A 21,113-nucleotide genomic window follows, 5' to 3' on the forward strand; every position below is an offset into this window, starting at 1 on the left:
TTACATACAAATTCTATCCTTGTCAAAATTGTCCAAAGAATTATTTAGTAAAGGATTGAATTTGTATGTAATAGGCCCTGAAGAAGATTCCATCCAGGATCAAAACGTTGGCAAAATAAAGTCAAATTGAAGAACAAAATATTAGACCGAATTTCCCACTTTGACTTCAGCTTGTCAATGTGGCCCTATCTCCCCGTATATTACAAAATTAGATGATTAAATTTTCTATTTTCTAGAAAATGTTTCAATATTTCTCTGACTTGTGAAAATAAATAAACTTATTTGATAAAATTCATAAAAATAATTACAAGAGCAATCAAACAACTTTTCTCACAATCCTTATTTTTTACTTTCATAATTAATATTCATTTAAAACCATCGTCAAATTGTTATATTATTCATGGTTTAACGATGGTAAAATTGTAAAGAAAGGCGTAATAAATAAAATGCCGTACACAATCACCCCAACTTTGTGAAATGCAATACAAATGAGGCGCCTTTGGAGACAATCGATAATTTTAAACGGAAATTGTTTGATCGATAGTTCAATTTTCTTCTTGAGCAATTTGAGGACAATTTAACCAAGCAATAAGACTCAATTTGCTAAAGGAAACCATAAGGCCATGGCGAATGCAGCATCTGGTGTTAAGAGGTACATAAATAAATTCTGTGATTATTCAGGCAAGTGTCTCAATTGTGCTCCCTTTACAGCATGACGCCCCAAGTATTGAGGGATTTGTGTAAGAAGAACAATCTATATCTCACACCAAATCTCAATGATGTGCTCTATTTGCACTATCAGGGCTTCCAGGAAATAGCTGGACTGGAGGAATACACAGGATTGAAGTGCCTGTGGCTGGAGTGTAATGCAATTGGTGAGCTAAAGGGTCTGGATAGTCAAACAGAGCTCAGGTGTCTCTTCCTGCAAAATAATTTAATTAAGGTATGTTTGGGCTTTTGATATCTCTCTACCTCTTCATTTGCCTGATTGTTTTCCCTCTCTTTGGAATTTGATTGTACAGAAAATTGAGAATTTGCACCAATGCACCAAACTCGATACCCTCAATTTGTCCCACAATCAACTTCGACGTGTCGACAATTGTACTTCCGACATCCTTCCCGTCCTATCCACCCTCACCATTTCCCATAACTATATTCGGACAGCAGCGGATATTGAGAATCTGACAAAGTGCCAGAATTTGTCGGTACTGGATCTTTCACACAATAAAATAGATGATATCCTGGCGGTGAAAGTTTTTGCTGGGATGCCCAATTTGAGAGTCTTGACCCTTGTGGGGAATCCTATTGTAGGATCAATCCCTTCGTACAGAAAGACACTTATTCTCGAGTGCCTCAATCTGACTTATCTGGACACCAGGCCGGTCTTTCCGAAAGATCGTGCCTTGGCCGAAGCCTGGAAAAGAGGTGGATTCCAGGCTGAAAAGGAGGAAAATGAGCGATGGAATCATGAGGAACGACGAAAGATGCGTGAAAGTATTAACAGAGTTCTTCGTCGTAGGAATGAGATTAAAGGTCAACAGATGACAGAGTTGATCCACAGTAGTAGTGATGAGGAGGAATTTGCTGAATCTCAGAAAGAAAATCTCGAAGCAAAGATTGCAGAAATTATCAAAGAAGTCGAAGGTCAGGAAATGGAAAAAACTCCTCGTGGGCACATTTTTGAAAAGCCAGAAAAGAACGGTCATCCATATGAAGACAATGATAATATTGAAAATGAAAAATGTCTGGAAACTACTCAGAATGACTGCGAAACTTCAGATATATCAGATATCGTGTCTACTGATGATGAGGAAAATACGGTGAAAATTAACATAATTGCGGGAAAATCATTACTTCCAGACGATAAAAATGCCGTAATGGTAGAGTCAAGGGAACATGAAATTGCAGCTGAATCAGAAGAAATCAAAAATCCATTAGAAGAATGCGTTGAAGTCATTGGCACAAATCCAGAAAAGTGTAGCACACCCAATTGGATAATTCCAGAGATTAGAGAAAATCTCGCTGAAGAAGAAAGTCCAGATAACAGTAGAATTTCCACAACAGCAACAGCTAATACAACATTCAATGATTTTTCTTTTAATTGCTCGGAAAATCATACACAGGTTTCTTATTTCTTTTTCAATTATATCCAATAGCTTTTTTGATATGGCTTTCTTTTTTATATCGATAGAACTCTCGGGCGTCGTCACCTCTTATGAGCATTTTGAGCATAACTCTTCCGCATGACTCCTTCCAGTCACCTCCGAAGCATAAGATTGATGTTGCACCTAAATATCAAAAGACTTCTCCGGTGAAGAAGCCTCCCAGGGAGTTTCATTCAACTGTTGATGATTTTATGGAGTCTTGTGAGAGGCAGCTTGCGGAAGAAAAAGTGGAATCCGAGCGACTTCTCGCAAGGTATACAGAAGAAGTTAACAAAAGCCTTCAAGAACTTACCCTTGAGACTCCACAGGAACCACTGGACATTTCTTCCATCCAAGATTTTGAACGAGAATTTGAGGAAATTAGCACAAAAGTGCAAAATTTAAATGAGACAAGAATGGAGCAATTTCGGGAGGATAGCAGAGAAGTCAAGAAATTGATTGATGAAGTTTTTGAGAAGGTTAACAATAGAGAAGATAAGAAAAACTTCAAGGAAGACTGTAAGGTAATCTCCGACAAACTGGAGAAACTCTCTGCTCTGATTGAGAATCCTCCTGTTAATCAGTTTGATGAGTTAGTTGAGAAGTTCTGCACAGAATCCCAGGAATCAGACAATGCTAAAAATTGGGCAGAAGATTCGAAAATGAAGAAAATCGAAAAGTTCCTTAACACCATCGAAGGACCATCTACATCTGATGCTCCAGAAGAAATTGCTGCAGACATTCTTTCGCCTAATTCAACTGACGAGGGAATTCAAATTGAAGACATTGAATTTTCATTCAGTCCACTCTCAGGCGAAGCATCTGGATCTGAGAATGTCTCCAAAGGTATGGAAGAGCGGGAAATTGAAACATCTCTCCAAGAGGAGTAACAAGTAACGATTGCTTTTAATGTAAAAAAAAATTAATTGTGGTTCTTCAGATGAAATACATTTCTTTTCTTGCTGTTGATAAGTATTAAAATTCAATTGTAACGCACTTAGTTTTGAGGTATTCATTGAGAGCCTCCCTGCCTAAATCCTTGCCAAAACCACTCTGCTTGAAGCCACCAAATGGAGCAGCAACGTCAGTCTGATCAAAATAAAAAGAGTTCAATATCTTATCAAAGAATTTAATAGAATTTTTTTCTTACCTTATTGTAAGTGTTGACAAAGACTGTTCCGGCTTCCACTTGTTCGGCAAACAGGAGAGCCTTGCTGATGTCTTTGGTAAAGATTCCACTAGCCAAGCCATATTCTGTGTTATTAGCCCTTTTTACAATAGCCTCAACATCACTGAAATTACAAATAACTTTGTTATCGCAACGTTTTAGTATAAAGAATGTTTGATACCTTACCTTCCCTTGAACTTGGAAATGACCATAACGGGTCCAAAACTCTCTTCCTGGGCAATGTACATGTGGTCTTCCACGTCCGTAAAGACAGTCGGTTGGAAGAAGAATCCTTTCATGCCAGGTACCCTTTTTCCGCCAGCTACAAGTTTAGCGCCTTCCTTAACTCCAATCTCACAGTATTCAACCAGCTTTTCCATGTGCGCTCTATGATTCTGAGGACCGTGAGCAGTTGATCGATTTAGAGGATCACCAATGGTCATCGTCTTGAGATCCTTAAGAACCCGCCTGACAAAATCATCATGGACCTTTTCTTCCACAAATATCCTTCCAGCAGCTATGCAATTTTCACCTTTGTTGAAGAACACAGCAGACATTCCCAGACGAACAGCCTTATCGAGATCACAATCGGCAAAGATCACCAAGGGACTCTTGCCTCCAAGTTCCAGGGAGCATTTTTTGATATTGGATTCTGCACAAGACGCCATAATTTTCTTGCCGATGGGGGTAGATCCAGTAAAGCCTAGCTTACGAACAAGAGGATGATCAGCAATTGCTTGCCCAGTAATTGAGCCAGTTCCAGCTGTAATATTGATCACTCCTGGCGGAAAGCCAGCCTTTACAGATAATTCAGCAAATTTAAGGGCCGTTAGAGGACAAACTTGAGCAGGTTTCAGCACAACTGCATTTCCAGCAGCTATACAAGCTGCCATTTTCCAAGACAACATCATCAATGGATAATTCCACGGAGTGATCAATCCACAGACTCCAATGGGTTCTCTCTTGGTAAAAGTGAGTACATTGTTTGGCCTAGCTGGATTTACAGGGATCGTCGATCCCTCAATCTTATCTGTCCATCCGGCAAAATATCTCCATACATCAATTGACATGCCAACGTGAGTTTTCAATGCCAAAGTATAAACCGCTCCTGAATCTACAGCCTCAATTGTTGCAAGTTCCTCCTTATGCTGTTCCATCAAATCAGCCAATTTGAACATCAACTGGCCCCGTTGACGAGCTGAGACCTGCGACCATGGGCCCTTGAAAGCTTCATGGGCTGCTTTTACAGCAACATCTACATCATTCTTACTGGCTAGTGCAACTTTGCAGAGAACTTCTTCCGTTGTCGGATTAACAATATCCAGAGTTCGGCCGTTTTCTGCATCAACAAATTTTCCATTGATGAAGAGTTGCGTGGGAACAGAGATTTCTCTCTTATTAGCCTTCAGCACAAATCCATCGTACTCCACATTAATTACTCCAGAAGAACTTCCTTGACGAGATACCAAGATTAGTTGAGTGAAAAACTCTTGGAATGTAGGGGCCATGAAGAGAGTTTCGTTCTCGAGACCAACGTCATAAGCATCCTTGACTTCTTCAATCAAACGAACAACGTCCATTGAGCCAGCACCACAAGCAAAGAAGTCAGTATCTTCAGTGATATCGACCTTGAGGATCGATTCCCAGATTCCCTAAAGACAAAATCATAAATTAGATCGGTTTACAGAGCTTTGTATATACTAAACTCACCTTTAAGCTCGTTTCGATAGCCTTCTCTGCGTCTGTTAACTCCAAAGTAACCTGTCCAGAAGTTTGATCAAACCATTTTGATGATGAGATCATCTTACTTCCCTTCTTAATCCTTTGGACATTGACGACCTTGCCATCTGATCCGGTAATTAAAAGTCCTTTTTCTGTAACCAAGGCTGGTGTAGTCAATCCTTTGAGCTTAAGAGGTTTTCCTTCTGGAATGGGATCATCAAACATTTGAGATCCAAAGAGCCTTATCATGACCTCATCTTCATTCTCATCCAGAGCATATGCAATGGCACCAGGAACTGAATCCAAGCCTCTGATAAAGTTGAAGATTGCCTTTGCTGGTTGATTTAAGTTAATAATCTGGTTCTCTTCCTTGAACATAGGTGGATCATATGTTGCTCCCTCTTCAGTTTGTTTGATCTTGGGTGCAGTTCCTGCCGCTACCAACCGAACAGCTTCCCCCATGGACGTTACACCTTCAGGGTAGAGGAACCTCTTGTAAATTGAATCGAGGGTATCAGAATCTTCCACTTCAACTTCCTTCTGAAGCAGAATTGGTCCAGTGTCCAGACCATCATCAGCCCAGAAGATGGAAAAACCTCCAATAGAATCTCCTTCAATCAAGGTCCAGGATATGGCACTAGCACCACGATGTCGTGGCAGAATTGATGGATGATAGCAAATGCTTCCTAGAGCAGCACCATCGATAACTTCCATAGGAATGAACTGGGAGCAGAAAGGCAGGACATTCAAATTTGCACCAACGGATTTGTACTTCTCCAGAACGTCAGGAATTGCAACGCCCTTCTTTCGCCAGACGGAGAATTTGAAGACGGGAATATCGTGATTTTTAGCTGTGACCGCTAGGATATCTTCACGGGAACCCTTGTCGGGAATTGTGAAAACACCAACAACTTCATGTCCATCGCTGAGAAGTAATTCAAGAACATCAGCAGCAAAGTTGCTCTGTCCAATCAAGGCTATCTTCAACTTTTTCGGGCCAGAAGAAGTCTTTAAAAAAATGATTGATTTCAATACAAGGAAAAAGTCTTTGGTTGTTAAATGTCTCAATTTATTTCTAAAACGTGTTAAAAAAAGCAATCGCGTCACTTAATAATAAAGAATGATTGTGCAAAAACCTAAAGCAAACTTGTTTACAACTTTTCGCTTTTTTTTAATCAGTGTACTCAAATCTCGCTAATCTGCTTTATGAGATACTAAAAAAATCGCCAAGAAATCTAGAATAATTTATTTCCTGGAGGTCATACAATGTACAATGTGATGGAATTCTAATTATTTCATCAGTGATATAGAATAGCTCAAGGGTTGCAATTAAAAAGAGTGTCAAACAATCGTAATTCAAGATATTTTACATTGTAAATAATTCTTCTGAATATTTTTCTTTCTGGTAGAAACATATTGGTTTAGTAAGGAGTGTTTTATCTAAAAATTGCTAATCATATCAGTTTTTTACTTATTTTCTTCTAAGAACAACTTCTGAGTACTACAAGCTTGACCTAGGTGAAAAAATGTGATAAAATTGACAAAAAAAATCTAGGGGAGACCGGGGCAGATTTAACCAACAAATGAAATTTTCCTTTGCCATTTTGTGAAAATTATGTTTGGGAGTTAATTACTCTGAATTAATTTTAGTTCACTTAACTTTTCTTAAAGGGAAAATTTTAACATCCCTTTATCTAATACTATCTCTGGCTAATTCTGCCCCAGTCTCCCATACTACACAAAAACAAAAAGTTTTTCTCCTAATTTTACAAGCATTGTACCCAATTAGAATATTAGGATCACGATAAACATAACAATTTATTGGCAAATCAATAAAAATACTCATTTATCTTTACGCTAAGGTGGCTCTAGGCTAAACCTCAAGCCTACACAGGCCCGTACTTAGAGACAATTAATCGGCGTTCAAAAACTATGTTCAACTTAGAACAAAGGGCATTAAGCCGTAAAATCTCGATCTGCAAAATTAAAAAAAAAAATTGTTCTAATTCTTAACTGAACTTTGTTAAAGAAAAAAATATGTCAACATATTTCATAAAAAAGAACATTTTAGAAAAGACAAAACAAAAATTAAACATTACGCCAGGTTTACAATATCGAACATCCTAAAATTCTCACAATAAAACAAGAAAAAAATAATTAAACAAATTTAATAAATAAGTAAATCAAAATTAAAAAAAAATTAGATTATGTTTTCGATTTTAAATAACGAAATTTAGATACGTTATAGATTCATTTTCAGATATCACTATCCTCAATTCTGAGATAAATATCAAACGCTTAAATCTTATCATCGGATTTTGAAACTGATTCAGATTTTACATTAACCTTTTATTATAAAGTGTCGAATTTCTATAGGCATTTAATGCTAAAACACGTTAGAAATTTCAGAATAAAATTAACAAAACCATTAATTTTAGTTTTTTATGTAACACGAGTTTTAGACTGGAAGTTTACGGTTCCCCAAGATAATGAAATTTTAAATATTAAACAATTTTATAATGGATTTTTTAAGCATACAATGGATCATTTGTCTTTAATTTACAAATTTTCCCAAAACACTTGCCTGATAAGAAATCAGTGAAATTAAGTCTCATGGTTAAACCTTTTACGGCCTAAATAGACTCAGGCTGAGGATTAGGTAAAGGAAATTTATACAAGAAACGTCTAATCGATAAGCCAAAACCCTCAATTTATGACAATATGGGATCAATTTTTTTGCCAAATTTTACAGGCCTAACACTAAACCTACCAAAACCGGGTCAAATTGACCGCTTTGAAATTAACACATATTTAAACGGTACAATGTCACTATCAAACTTTATGAATTTCTTAAAATATGCATGAAATATATTTTTCAGTGTACAAATTTTAATTTTTTGCTCTTTTTCAAGACAAATTTGTTGAGTATCCTACCCTACCGCGGTTTGTCATTTGACCGAAAAACTACCAAAAACGGTCGGTAGGTTTAGTGTTAATATTCTCAAGGATCAGCTTAAGTCTATTTGGGCCCTTAGGTTTGAAGACTATGTCAGCTTTATATAATTAAAAAGCTAGTTTCGATTACATTTGAAACCTTCAAATACCGAAAATTTTGAGAAGAGCTTTGAAACAGTAAGCGTAATGCAGCTTTTAAAACAGAATGGAACATCTTTAATTTTTCTCTAAATATTCAACTTAAATCTTAAATTCTTGACCTCAGAATTGAGGAAGATTGTTTTCTCTCTTCAAGTTAAGCTGTAGTCGTTTATTTATTATTTATAAACAAAATTTTATTATTCACTACGCAAATTGTTATAAAATACTAATTCGTTTTTTTTATTTATAAAATTATAAAAATTAATAAAATACTAATACTAAAAAACTAAAATAAAAGCCTTAAACAGCGCTAGAATTTGTAGGATATTAATTTGTATTTTAAATTAAATAGACTTAAGGGAAAATACTAAAAAACTCATGATTCTTAACTTCCTAATACTTCTTGAATCCTTTTCAATATATCACTTAAATGTTCGACTCACTTAAATTTAATTAATAAAGAGGATAAATGAAACTTAACATTCGTATTTGAAAAACAGCACAAATTATGTAAGATTTAAATGTTTATAAAAAAAGAAAATAAATATAGAGCCCCACTGATAAGAGGTTAATTTTATTAAAGACCTCTTTTACATAACTCACAAAAAAAATCTAAAGTTAGGTAACTTTGAACCATCCAATGTCAAATTTAATGTGAAAATGAAAGCTTGATAATAAAATCACTTTAGTCGAAAATTTCTAAAATTATTTTATATTCATTCCAAATTGAAATTTGCACATTTTTTATTGAATGATGATCACTTAAGAAAACTGCCAAAACTCACAAATTTATTCAGCAAATAATCCATGTCTTTGGCTCTTCACTGATATTGATCCACTAAAAAGTTTCACTTCACAGCTTCTCACTGTGAATTTAATCGTTCCACTCTCAACTTTTAACTGATCATGCGAGAGCTTTGTCGCTCCTATATATACACCAAGTTCCTTATCAAGTGGTGATACGCATTTACTGGAAAAAAGAGAAATATTTTCGGAGAGATGCTGGAGACGCCAGATGAAGAAAAAAACATATTCATAAAGTGTTCAGAGGAATTAAATGCTAATTTTAGCAAAAAAGCTTCAAAGAACAAAAAAATTATCACCAGATACTCAATTATACAATTCGTGCCATCTCTTCTCTCATTGAGTTCTGGAGGAGACATTTTAAAAATCATCTTTCTCTGTGGGAAATTTCCTTGAGATGCACTCGTTTAAAATCCAATTAATTCCCCCAATCAAGTGCCAAATGGGAAGATATTATTAAAAGCGAATGCAGCTGAGAAAAAGTTGAAATCCAGATTGAACCGGAATGCAGAAATAAATTATCAATAACGAAATGAATGTTGTAGTTTAATTATGCTGAAATTAAATCTGAGAAGCCAGTTTGAGCCGGTTAACAAGGAAATTAGCATAAAGTGTTTGAAATAGCAATAAAACTTAATAAATTCATCATGCTTCGGCTTTCGAAAGTACCATGTTTTGCCTCTATAAGGGCTAGGGCCGCAAAACATTTCTCTTTTTCACAATTTCTTCAAGTCATTGGAATCAGAATAAGGTCAAATGTCAACAATCACAAAAGATTATTAAATAAACTAAAGAAGATTTTTTGTCTCCACAAATGTCTGAGTTACAATTTAGCGATAAGGCAAAGTTCGCACGGGTCAACGTAGTTCGATTGAAGTGTTTTAATTGTTGATCTTGGCGCAATCTCAGCTAGTTCGAGCCAGTTTCCATTTCCATCTACAATATCGTCTTCTCACTGTGATGAAAGTTGAATGAAATATTGAATTATCTCACATAAAATGGACATATTCAATGTACAATTTACAACCAACATTTTTGTTTATTGAAGTTTCCCGTGAACATAATTTATTTTCAACTAATATTAAATAAATAAGTCGATAGATTTGCAAGAATAATTTCTTTATCCAAATTAAAATTATTACGTAAAATGGTTTTACAAAAAAAAGGTGGCAAAGCATATTAACATCGCAAAATACTCGATCTCGTGACTTTAATGCAGAAGAAATTTAGGGTTTTCTAGATTGAATAATTCTTTTTAAAGTTTATTAATTCACAAACGATTTGAACCAATTTATACTTCTACTTAAGAGTATAGTAAGCATAAATTTAAATTGTAATTATAAACATAAATTGTAAAACGATTACAATTTTTAGCATATTCAATCTGTGTTTCAGGGTTTCTGCCGATTACCAGGAGAGATCGGTCGTGGTAAGTCGGCGGCAGCCGCAACAAAGCATTAATTGAGGATAAATATATTGAATTGAATTGAATAATATAATAGTGGCACGACGTTCCATAGAGGAACTCAGGCCTTCAGGGGGATTTCGGAACATCCATTATTATTTTTTTATAATACAGAGATGGGGTTGTCAGTTACATGCTTCTTGGAATCAAGTGTAATTAGAATGCCAGAAGAATTCCTGGTGACCTAAAGGGGATTTAAACCCGGGACACTTGCATCATAGAGCGAATACTCTACCACTTGATCCATTGTGAGGGCCTTGGTGGTTCAGTGGATAGTGTATAGTGTCTCTATGACTGTGAGGCATCGGGTTCAAGATAGGAAATTGAAAATTTTTCAGCTGTAGTATTAGTCGCGAATTCGTCCAGTTATTGAATGGAAAAGTAATGCAAATACATTGGCAATTAACCGCCTAAAAGAGAGGTCGGTATGCAGAATTCAGTCGAATATAAAAACACATTCAGTGCCCAGATCCGCAAACCAATACTGGTCCACCGTGATATAAAGCAGTAGGGGGAAGTGGGGCACCTTTGAAAGTGGGGTACCTTTGAAATTGGGATTTTTTTTTTTTTAAGTGGAATTAAGCCATATCATAATGTAATTTAGCTTCTCAATCTGTTTGTGCAGCCAAATTATATCACGAAAAGTCTCAAATTTATTTAAAAATAGGTGAAAAAACCCGATTTCAAAGGTACCCCACTTTCAAAGGTGCCCCACTTCCCCCTACTGAATTCACACAAGGCATTGTGATATAGAGCAGATTTACCGCCTTGGGAGTTTAGATAAAACAGGAAAATGAAGAGTGCATAATGGATCTAAATAAGTGGCCCGGGTACAGCGGTTCCACAAGGAATATAATCGACCCATAGACAAATTTAAATCAAATCTTAAACAATTGAGTGTCCTACTTAGGAATAGCAAAAAAAAGTTATTAGCTCATAAGCGATTGAAATCGTTTCAGACTTGTTAGCGATTCCAAGACTCCTCAAACCTTTCTAACGTTAACCAATCTCAACAACGAAATTATTATAATATCGGTTAAGAAACTGTCACTCTAGAGCCTTTTAAATCTTTGACATAGAAAACCATTTAATAATAATTGAAGGGCATTTTCATATATGAAGGAATTGTTTTTGTTTGCATATGATACCTTTAAAACATATCCAAAAATTTAAAAAAAACATATGAAATGTTTTCAAAATAACCAAAATAAGATTGTAAAAAATTTGAGCAATAAATGGTTTGATGGTTTTAGACCTATTAGAGGAGAAGAGGGGGGATTATGGAAGAATGAAGGTCGCATAAAAGGTTCTTATATCGATTCATGCTCATAGACAGGTTCCCTAATAGTCCCGGAATCTTAACTGTAACCACTTGGCCTCTAGGTCAGACGACAGCTAGACGGAAGGCAAGATTGTCAGACAACGTCATAATGTCCAGAAATTGTCCAATTTGTGAAGATTGTTAAAAATTTAAAAAAAATGTATCCCTAAGAAGTGAAAAGTGAAATTTTAAGAAGTCACAACGTAGAATGATTCCAATATGTAACGTTCTCTCTCTGTGAAGTTCGAGCAATAATGAAAATTAGTGATAACCCAATGAGGACCCCAAGCAATGACACGATTTTCGGGTGAAGCTTTCATAAAACAACCAGAGAAAATAATGTGGCCATAACCTTGCTATCTCTTTGGCGAATTAAAATCAAATGTACACAAAAACTCTCTTATCTAATCAGCATAAACAGCTTTTTATTTTTCTCAACAGTCTCCAGTGACAAGCCCTCTAAATTTTAATATACAAGTCTCCTAAATAAGGCAATTCAGAGGCCTTTGTTTTTAATTTTCAACTATTGTCTTATGAAACCTAACATAGAAGATCTTTTTCCCTGGTTCAGTTGCTGGATACTCTTTTTCACTATCTTGAACTTGATGCCATTCCTCAGCAAGATACTCTCAAAATCAACCAATTTATGAGAAGCTACTACAACTTCAGTTTCTTTAATGTTGTCGGTTCTCGATAAGAAAATATCACCATCACTGTCCATTTTGAAATCCTTCATAATGCTAAGAACATTAGTAGAATTTACAGATAAATTATATATCCAGTATTGGCCGAATTTTGTGTCTTCCCCAGATATCTGACCCAATATACAGGGAATAACAATAAACAAGACTGTGATACTCTTCATTTTTAAACTTTTCCTGACAACGCACTACGGATTTATAAATCAAGCATATAAATTTTTTTATTTATATAAGAGCGCAATATCTAACAAATTTCTTATCACGCAGAAGCTTAACTAATTAAAAATCCATTTAAAGAAAATTTAAAAGCATGTAAGAAATCAATTCTTTATGTCTATTTAACATTGCATTACTTTTTCGAAGCGAACCATCCATGAAGACACTTCGGTACCGGACTTGGAGTAAGGAACTCCGAGCGTCCTAGTTCTGTAAACGTTTTAGCACATAAAACAATGAGTCCTACATGATTTTCATCCCCTTGACCCCAAACTAGGCTGGCAAGAATTACACCGTCATCCTCAGACGTTGCATTTGGTGCTTCCACAAAAACAGGTTCACTTGGATAACAGTTTTCCTCACACCAAGTGATCCGAGTTTTGTTGATCACATCAACTTTAATGATCTAGTAAGAAAAAAAAGAATACAATCAGTCTTTTGGTTTCAAACTTCATCATCTACTTACAGTTCCCGGATTGTTCGCATCAACATCTGAACTAATTGCGTAGAAGTATCTATACTCCTTCCTACTATTCTTTTCATAATTGATCCTTGGAGTTTCACATCCCAAATCACATAGGAGTTCAGGAACACAAAATATCATGTTATTTTCTTTGAAGTAAGCCTTTGCTTGAGTGGTTTGCAAAGTGACAAGATTTTCTTTTTCGCTTTTCTGACCACTTCTTCTGAAAACTTTGTTTAGTAATCCTAGAGAGGGGATCCTGGAAGTATTTAGCGGTAGTGCAAATCTCAATGGGCGTCCCCTAAACATCTTAGCATAGTCCGGATTACTTTGCATCTGTTTTAGGCTTTCAATATACATACAATCCAACATCTTCGGATCATTGTAGCAGCAAATATCCAGAACGAGATGATCATGTTTTTCAAATGAGTTAATCACATGGAGGAAAAAGAAGGCATCGGTATAGAAAGTATGTTTGAGAGATCCTGTTTCTCTATCTAAAAGATAGATGTGGGTGTTGTGGTCTTCGAACCACTTGAAGGAAGCAATCATAGGTTCATTTTTAACATGAGCTACTAACATATTCCTAACTGATACGCTAAGTGGCTGTTCCACTAGGACGAAGAAGTTCTCTGTGATCCCAAAAGTGTGCATATATCCAGGATGTAACTTCCACCTTGTTGGTTGAGTTGCAACGATCTTTGGTTTCTCCCACTGCTTTTCGCCTTCAGGAAATTCAAGTATACTGTACTTTGGACCCATTCCAGTAACACAAAGTCCCAGGTTAAAAACTCTTCCGTCCGGCATAATGTGAGGATGAGATGAGTGATGGACAATCCCTATCCTATCGAAAAGATTAACTCTTTCCACAGTAGCAAGGCTCTCTACGTCAAATCTGAACATTACAGGAGTCTCAGCGAATGCGAACATCTGATCTCCAAATGGATAGACCGTAATCATTGCGTTGTCCGATCCAATCTCTCCGGGATGAAAGATCGAAGCAACGCGTGTAAAGATTGACTGGCAAGGATCAGGAACAGCTCTTGTACCAAATTCCGTAACTACAATTCTCTGAGCTGCACGATTTTTGTTGAAAACATTAGTTTCGATGAAACGACATTGGTACGTTACGGTACCATCCTGGATGGCAAAGCGATGCAATAAGGCGGACGAATCAAAGAGGTGTTCAAATGTGCTGGAGCCGAATTTTAGGTTTCCTGGACCATTGCGCAATAGACTTCCACGAATCCATTTGGGAATTGATCCTGTGATTTTCCCATCAATTGGCTGCAAGATCTCCTTCTCACAAGATCGCGTCCAAACGCTAGCATCGCAATTTGGGTAGAGTTTCTCACCACCTTTAACCGGTTGACGGCCCTCAATATCCTTTTTTTAAAATTGACAAAATATTCTGTTAAAATTTTATCAGTAAATAGAAAGATAGCCTATACCTTCTTATCCCAAATGAGTTTCTTTATCATCTTTTTTTAAATAAGTTTAACCAACTAGTGAGCTTGGCAGCAGTGATCACTATGAAAGATATTCTGTGAATCAGATTCCAAGAGAGCTTCAAACACCGTCATCTTGTGTATAGTCATAGAGAAATTGGTTACAATTGGATTAAACGATTATCTTCAAAAGCTACCGAGATGGAGTTTAACATTGACAAATCTTCACTGCAATTCATGTGGATCAAGGTCGATTTAGATTCAATTGGTAATTTGATGAACTGAATATGAATTTTATCCACGGATTTATAAAATGAGAATTCACACAATTTTTCGAATTAATAATTTAAAAAAAGTGGAATTCATATTAATTTTAGCTCTGATTATTTCATAATCACAGCTATTGTAATACTGAACTATTATAATGTTTATGTCTTAAACATCCACTTAGAAGTTTTCAGAGAGGTAATTACAAAAATTCAATATTCGCAATAATCCGGATACGACCTTTGCCATCTTCTTTTTTTATTCTTTCATAAATCGACATTTTGGAAGGGTTTCTAACCTTCATCAGATAAAAAAAAATATTGATTCGAAAATCAGGATTTTTGCATTCACTATTCCAAATTTGAAATTTTGATAGAAAAAGAACAAGAAAAAGGTCAGATCGTGTTTAGCTTCCTCATGCATATCCAATCTATTGGCTGAAAATCGCTTAATAATTCTCAAAAACTACCTTAGTCGCAAATATCAAGGTTTTTTTAAATTATAATAACTTTCAAATTTGTAAAATACAAGGTTACATTCTTGAACTATAGAAAAACTGTTCTGCTGGACCCATGTAATAGTCTCTTACATAATCTTCTTTTCAATAGGCAAAATAAAACTAAAAAAAAATTAGGAGACATTCTTGATTCTTCTTTACTATTTTAATTATATAAATATGTTCAAAAAAATCTAATAGTTTTGTTAAAACTTCTCATTATATATTTTCATATTTATAATGAGATAATTAAGTTGAAACAAGAAGTACCGGTCTAAATTTTAAATGGACCAAAATGCCGAATGCGTCGAAATCTCGAAAAGCCAAAATTTCGAAAAACCAAAATTCCGTACGCCAAAATCCTGAAAGGACGCAAGCCTCGAATTCATAAAAGTGTTACATTTCACGATTATGATTTGATGAGTCAGCAATAAATCATGATGTTGAGTGCCCTCATTTTTAAATCAACATAACCGTGCTATCAAACTAGGAATTTTCCAATTTGTAAATTCAATTTAATTTTCAGATAACTTGCTCATCTGCGATATTTTGCATTAAAAAATCATTTTAAATGATATATTTTCGCTCATTTATTGATATAAACTAATACTTGGCTCACCAAAACATGTTTAAACGTGCTAAAATAGTATAAATGTGGTTGCTCAATTAAATTTAAATTCAGCAAATTAAAATGTTAAAATTGCTCATTAATTTCAATTTTATTGCAGTTAAATAAGTAGCCTTTTGAACTAAATTGTTCTTATTAAATTTATTCACTCGTAATTAATTATTATTTGTGGCCAAAAAATAAGATAAGTACAGTGATTTAGTGATAAACTTGTACGGGAGTGAAGCTTCAGCATCGGGAGTGATTTACTAAATTCCTCCAAAGGTCCAAAGCCAGAAGGAAATTGTTGTGTCAAGAAATCGCAGTTGGGATGACTTCATAGAAATTTTCAACGAGACTGTATGAGAGTTTCTATATGAGCGCCCTTGACTATAACTCTTTCTTCTGGCCCTAGTGATCCTTCTGAATAACAGATAAATGACTTATAAGACATTTTAAGTAGGGGAGACTGGGGCAAAAAGTCACAAAACGGATATTTTATTTTTTTTTTTACAAACTACCCGATCGCCCCAGAAATTTCTAATTAGCGCAGTTTTATAGGAAATTTACCTCTCTACAACTTTGTGAAAATAATTTTCCTCTATTTTGTAAGCAAATCAAAGTGTCGACTTATCTGGATCACTTTTTACCTAATTGACAAAAAATCATAATGTTTATATTACTTTGGTCAAAAATGCGTGTCTTGCGAAATTCCTATCAGCATAATATCATAAAATTCTAATAATGGATATACGATAAAAGGCTAAAAAAATCGAAAGGAGAGAGCAATTATATAAAAATCGTGCATCAATAGAAGAGAGAATAAAATGCACCATCGAAAGACCAAACACGTCTTTTTTTAATTTCAACCACTAAACTACCCGTTGGAATGCATAATTAATAGTACCTACGCTTGCTGAAGCTTATGCTTTTATTTGGGATTTTGGGCCACTCGAGATTTCGGCTTTCGGTCATTCGAAATTCTGGCTTTCGGGATTTTGCCGTTCGCGATTTTAGTCGCCATTGGAAAATTTAGTTTGATATTAAAAGGTCTCGATCTCACGGTAAACCAAAGGTGGATGTACCTAATTCAGGATATTGCCTGGGAATATCTTAGAATAAACTCCGAATACACAAAGTTGTGCATTAAAGCTATTTATTAAGTTAAGTTATTTATTAAGCGTTTTTAAGGACTGCACAAATAAATAAAAACTCTAGTTTTTTACCATATTTTTAACGTTTTTACTGCTCAAACTCTACAAAGCTCAGTAGAGAGTGCTCAGAGCACTGTATCTCTCAATTTTGAGTCATATAAAGAAGTTCGGCTCCTTAGCTGCCCCTGGCCCAGGCTCACTACCGGTTATAACCGAAAACTATTTTTTTCCGAAATTTAATTATATTACTCCTAAGGTGTATTTGAACAATATATTAAAGTGATGTATAAATCGGTAAAAATCGGTTGTTGTGAACCGGTTATGAACAGTTAAATGATTTTTATACGAAAATCAATTTTATTACTCTTAAAACCATTTTGTGGTACCTTTGAGTGACTTATGAAACGGATCAAATCGATTAAGAATCGATAAACGGTTAATTATAACAAAAATAATGATTTGACTAAATTCCCATCAGTTTCCTCCTACCTAAGCCGTTTCTCGGCTTAAGCTGACAGACGGATTAGTTATAAACTGATGGAAATTAAATGTGATCAATATATTGATTTCAATTATGTTAAGCTGTCTCTCGGCTTAAGTCTTAAGTCATTTTAGGTCATAACATAACTCACGAGTTCGACCTCTTCACAAATCCACGATCCTATGTCACTGGAATTGTTTTAATTTTGTCGGATGCAGTAAAATAAATTACCTAACTTTTAAGGTAACTTTTGGCTTTTGACAAAATTTTGACAAAAAGGGCACTCAATGGGTCAAGTGGTAGAGCACTCGCTCTATGATGCAAGTGTCCCGGGTTCGAATCCCCTTTAGGTCACCAGGAATTTTTCTGGCGTTAAAGGTGTTCGGATTGCATCCAGTGAGCTTTACTGCACTTGCTTCCACGGGCATGGGACTGACAACCTCATCCCGTACAAGAAAAAATAATAATGCGTGTCTAGAAATCCCCTTGTGGGAAGGCCTAGTTCCTTCATGGAATGTTGCGCCAGCATTATTATTATTATTATTTGGCTTTTGACAAAATTTAATACAGTTTTAATTTTTATCGAAGTACAGTAAAACACATCTTATTTACAACATATGGGTAAGTCACGAATTTTCTAAGTACCTTAATTACCTAAATTCTTTTTAAATTACTTTGAAAATACACGTGATTATTTATTGGAATTAAAGGTCCCTGAACTTAAAGTGGTATTGGAAGTGCAAGAGGTTCTGCAGGTATTGACTTCATTCGAGTTAGCTGACAAATTGTATTTTCAGTATGAGAGAATCACAGTTCCCATAAGCTGAGTTAACTTTATCCTTAGCTTTTATGAAATATTCTGCCATATTTTCTAAAAATTTAGAGATCAACTTCCATATGATACGCAAAACTTTTCTATCGGTGAAGCATATCAAATCGCATTCTTCGAAAATACTTTTATGAGAGATAATCTTTTTCCAAAGCGGAAATGTGAGAAAATGAAGAATAGCTTATCATCTCACGTGAATTCATTATCTGAAACATGAATGAAACATGAGCTCGCACCATGAATAGAAATAGCTCCGTCGTGTAGGCAAAACTGAGGCTGAGAAAATTCAAGAGGCAAACACTTAATAACGGCTATTGTCTCCTAAAGCTCATTTATCATAATTTTTCACCCCAGCTAACGAGAGAATAAAAACCGAGAAAATCACGCAGAGTCATCCAATGGGGAAGACAAGATGGAAAGTCGTCGGTCGTTCTTGGGGAGATATCGTGAGTGCTTGAAGGAGTACAGCAACAAGACATGTGTCCCTGGATGTCGTTATTCTGTTGAGGAGGGTCGTTCAACTTGGGAAAGGCTTTTGTGGACACTACTTCTGTTGGGAACAATTATGGCGACAATCTGGCTGCTTCTTAGTTCCTATGTTTCATTCTCTGAGGCCCCAACTGCAACAGGAAGATCAGTGAACAGAGTACCCATCAATACCATCCCATTTCCGGCAGTGGCCATCTGCACTGGTACTCGAATTAGTCGAGAGGCTCTGAAGAATTATACGGATTTCATGTAAGTCTTCTACCACGCGAATCGGAACTTAAATGAATTCCTAAGAACCAAAGAATGTCTGATACTCTATCTCAAGTACTTGTGGTCTTTGTTTTCATTCATTGACGTACCACTTGACACCCCTGACTTAACTACATTCTGAAACATAAGAGGTTTCTTCCGGTATTTCCAATACATTTTAATTACATTGATATTAAGTAGAATCTTCATAGAAGTATGACCAAAAAATTTTTAAAGTGATATTTCAGTAAGTGTTGCAAGATTTGTATTCAAATAGTTTTCTTTAAAAATAGCTCAAATACCTTCTAATTTTATCGACGTAAAGCTTAGAAAGAATTCAGTTTATGAATGCAAAAGTGCAATGAATGTGCTTAGACTTATCAACGTACTTCTCCTGAAGAGATACTTGATGTAAATTGCAGAATTGATAATAAAGACTTGCCGTTTTCCACAAGTATATAAAGAGTGAATATCTGCAGTGTACTCTCAGTTTTATTTCACAAAGAAAGTTCAAAGATGAAGACTACCGTAGTCTGGATTACACTTTTCTGTACCTTTGGTCAGATTCTTGGAGAAGTAGCAAGGTACGACAACTACCGTTTGTACAGTGTTTCTACCAACTCCATCAAAGACATCAGCATCTTGAATGATTTGGAAGCAAACAGCGACAGTGTCATCTTTCTATCTAAACCCTCAAAAGTATCCGGTGAAAGTCAGGTTGTTGTAGCACCTCACAAGTTAGCTGACTTTGTGGATCTTCTTCAACGGCATGGATTGAGGTTCAGGATCTTGGAGAAAAATCTTCAAAGACAAATCGACTTGGAGCGCAAAATAATGAAGCGTTCCAATCACAAAAGTGACGAATTCGACTTCGACAAATACCATACCCTCGAAGAGCTACACAACTGGCTGCACTCCCTGGAAAAGAAGTACCCAGAAGTAGTGAAGGTGGTTAGTGCTGGAAAATCTTTTGAGGGTCGTGATTTACTAGGAGTAGAGCTGTCTCATGGCGAAAATAAACCTGGAGTTTTTGTTGAATCTGGTATTCATGCCCGTGAATGGATCACCCCAGCAACAACGGTCTTCCTTGTTAATGAACTCCTAACAAGCACCGATCCAGACGTAAGATATCTCGCTGAGAACTTCACCTGGTATGTCTTACCAAGTGTTAATCCTGATGGATATGTGCACACACATGAGAAAAATCGCCTTTGGAGGAAAACCAGAAAGCCCCATGGAACTTGTGTAGGAGTTGATGCAAATCGAAACTGGGATTTCCATTGGAATGAAGTTGGAGCTAGTAATCAACCATGTTCAGATACCTATGCTGGTCCTGAAGCCTTTTCTGAACCCGAAACCGTCGCTGTTTCCAATTATGTGAAAGAACTCAAGGATAAAGTACATTTGTATCTATCTTTCCACTCCTTCAGTCAGCTCATCATTTTCCCTAATGGGTACACCAGTCAACATGTCGTCAATCATAAGGACCTTCAAGATGTTGGCGATGTAGCTGCTAAGGCTTTGTCTCAGAGATATGGTACCAAGTACACAGTAGGTCCAATCTACGAAACTATTTATCCAGCTGCTGGAACTTCTATTGACTGGACCTACGGTGCTATGAATGTCTCCCTCTCCTTCTGCTACGAACTAAGGCCTAAGACTCTTTTCCAAGGTGGATTTCAACTACCTGCTAACCAAATAAGACCAACAGCTTTGGAAACTCTGGATTCTTTGGTAGCTATGGTAAAGCGAAGTGAAGAACTTAATTACTTCGAAACCGTCTAAGTCTTGACAAAATTCTTGTACATTCAATTGATTTCTTATTAAAGCGTTATTATTAAAAAGTAATACACAAAATTGTTTTGACTTAAAATAAAACTGATTTCATAAGGTCTATCTTCTCAAGAAAATGATTTGTTTATGGAAGGTTTATGTCTACTGCCTTCCTCTACTTTGCGGATTCAATCTTGTTAAGTCTTATCCATAACCCTTA

The 21,113-nt window shown here is 35.8% G+C and overlaps 4 protein-coding genes across 4 annotated transcripts; 2 read left to right on the forward strand and 2 right to left on the reverse strand.

Annotated features, from left to right (window-relative positions):
• Window positions 1-412: 412 nt before the first annotated feature.
• LOC129807929 (dynein axonemal assembly factor 1 homolog) lies at window positions 413-3,140 on the forward strand. The gene is made up of 4 exons (XM_055857536.1): window positions 413-652; window positions 712-943; window positions 1,023-2,123; window positions 2,192-3,140. The coding sequence occupies exons 1-4, from the start codon at window positions 624-626 to the stop codon at window positions 3,032-3,034; spliced, it is 2,205 nt and encodes a 734-aa protein (XP_055713511.1). The 5' UTR covers window positions 413-623; the 3' UTR covers window positions 3,035-3,140.
• On the reverse strand, window positions 3,032-9,034 carry LOC129807928 (cytosolic 10-formyltetrahydrofolate dehydrogenase). The gene is made up of 5 exons (XM_055857535.1): window positions 8,916-9,034; window positions 5,023-6,042; window positions 3,499-4,964; window positions 3,295-3,436; window positions 3,032-3,233 (listed from the first exon to the last, which is right to left on the reverse strand). The coding sequence occupies exons 1-5, from the start codon at window positions 8,937-8,939 to the stop codon at window positions 3,120-3,122; spliced, it is 2,766 nt and encodes a 921-aa protein (XP_055713510.1). The 5' UTR covers window positions 8,940-9,034; the 3' UTR covers window positions 3,032-3,119.
• Window positions 9,035-12,120: 3,086 nt separating this feature from the next.
• On the reverse strand, window positions 12,121-14,673 carry LOC129807930 (carotenoid isomerooxygenase). Its single transcript, XM_055857537.1, has 3 exons — window positions 14,552-14,673; window positions 13,104-14,486; window positions 12,121-13,043 (listed from the first exon to the last, which is right to left on the reverse strand). Exons 1-3 carry the CDS (start codon window positions 14,579-14,581, stop codon window positions 12,771-12,773), a joined length of 1,686 nt encoding a protein of 561 aa, XP_055713512.1. The 5' UTR covers window positions 14,582-14,673; the 3' UTR covers window positions 12,121-12,770.
• A 4,923-nt stretch (window positions 14,674-19,596) lies between these two features.
• On the forward strand, window positions 19,597-20,977 carry LOC129807931 (zinc carboxypeptidase-like). Its single transcript, XM_055857538.1, has one exon. It carries the CDS (start codon window positions 19,637-19,639, stop codon window positions 20,903-20,905), a length of 1,269 nt encoding a protein of 422 aa, XP_055713513.1. The 5' UTR covers window positions 19,597-19,636; the 3' UTR covers window positions 20,906-20,977.
• Window positions 20,978-21,113: the final 136 nt, after the last annotated feature.

This window comes from Phlebotomus papatasi, chromosome 3 (genome assembly GCF_024763615.1).
Source record: "Phlebotomus papatasi isolate M1 chromosome 3, Ppap_2.1, whole genome shotgun sequence".
NCBI lineage: Eukaryota > Metazoa > Arthropoda > Insecta > Diptera > Psychodidae > Phlebotomus > Phlebotomus papatasi.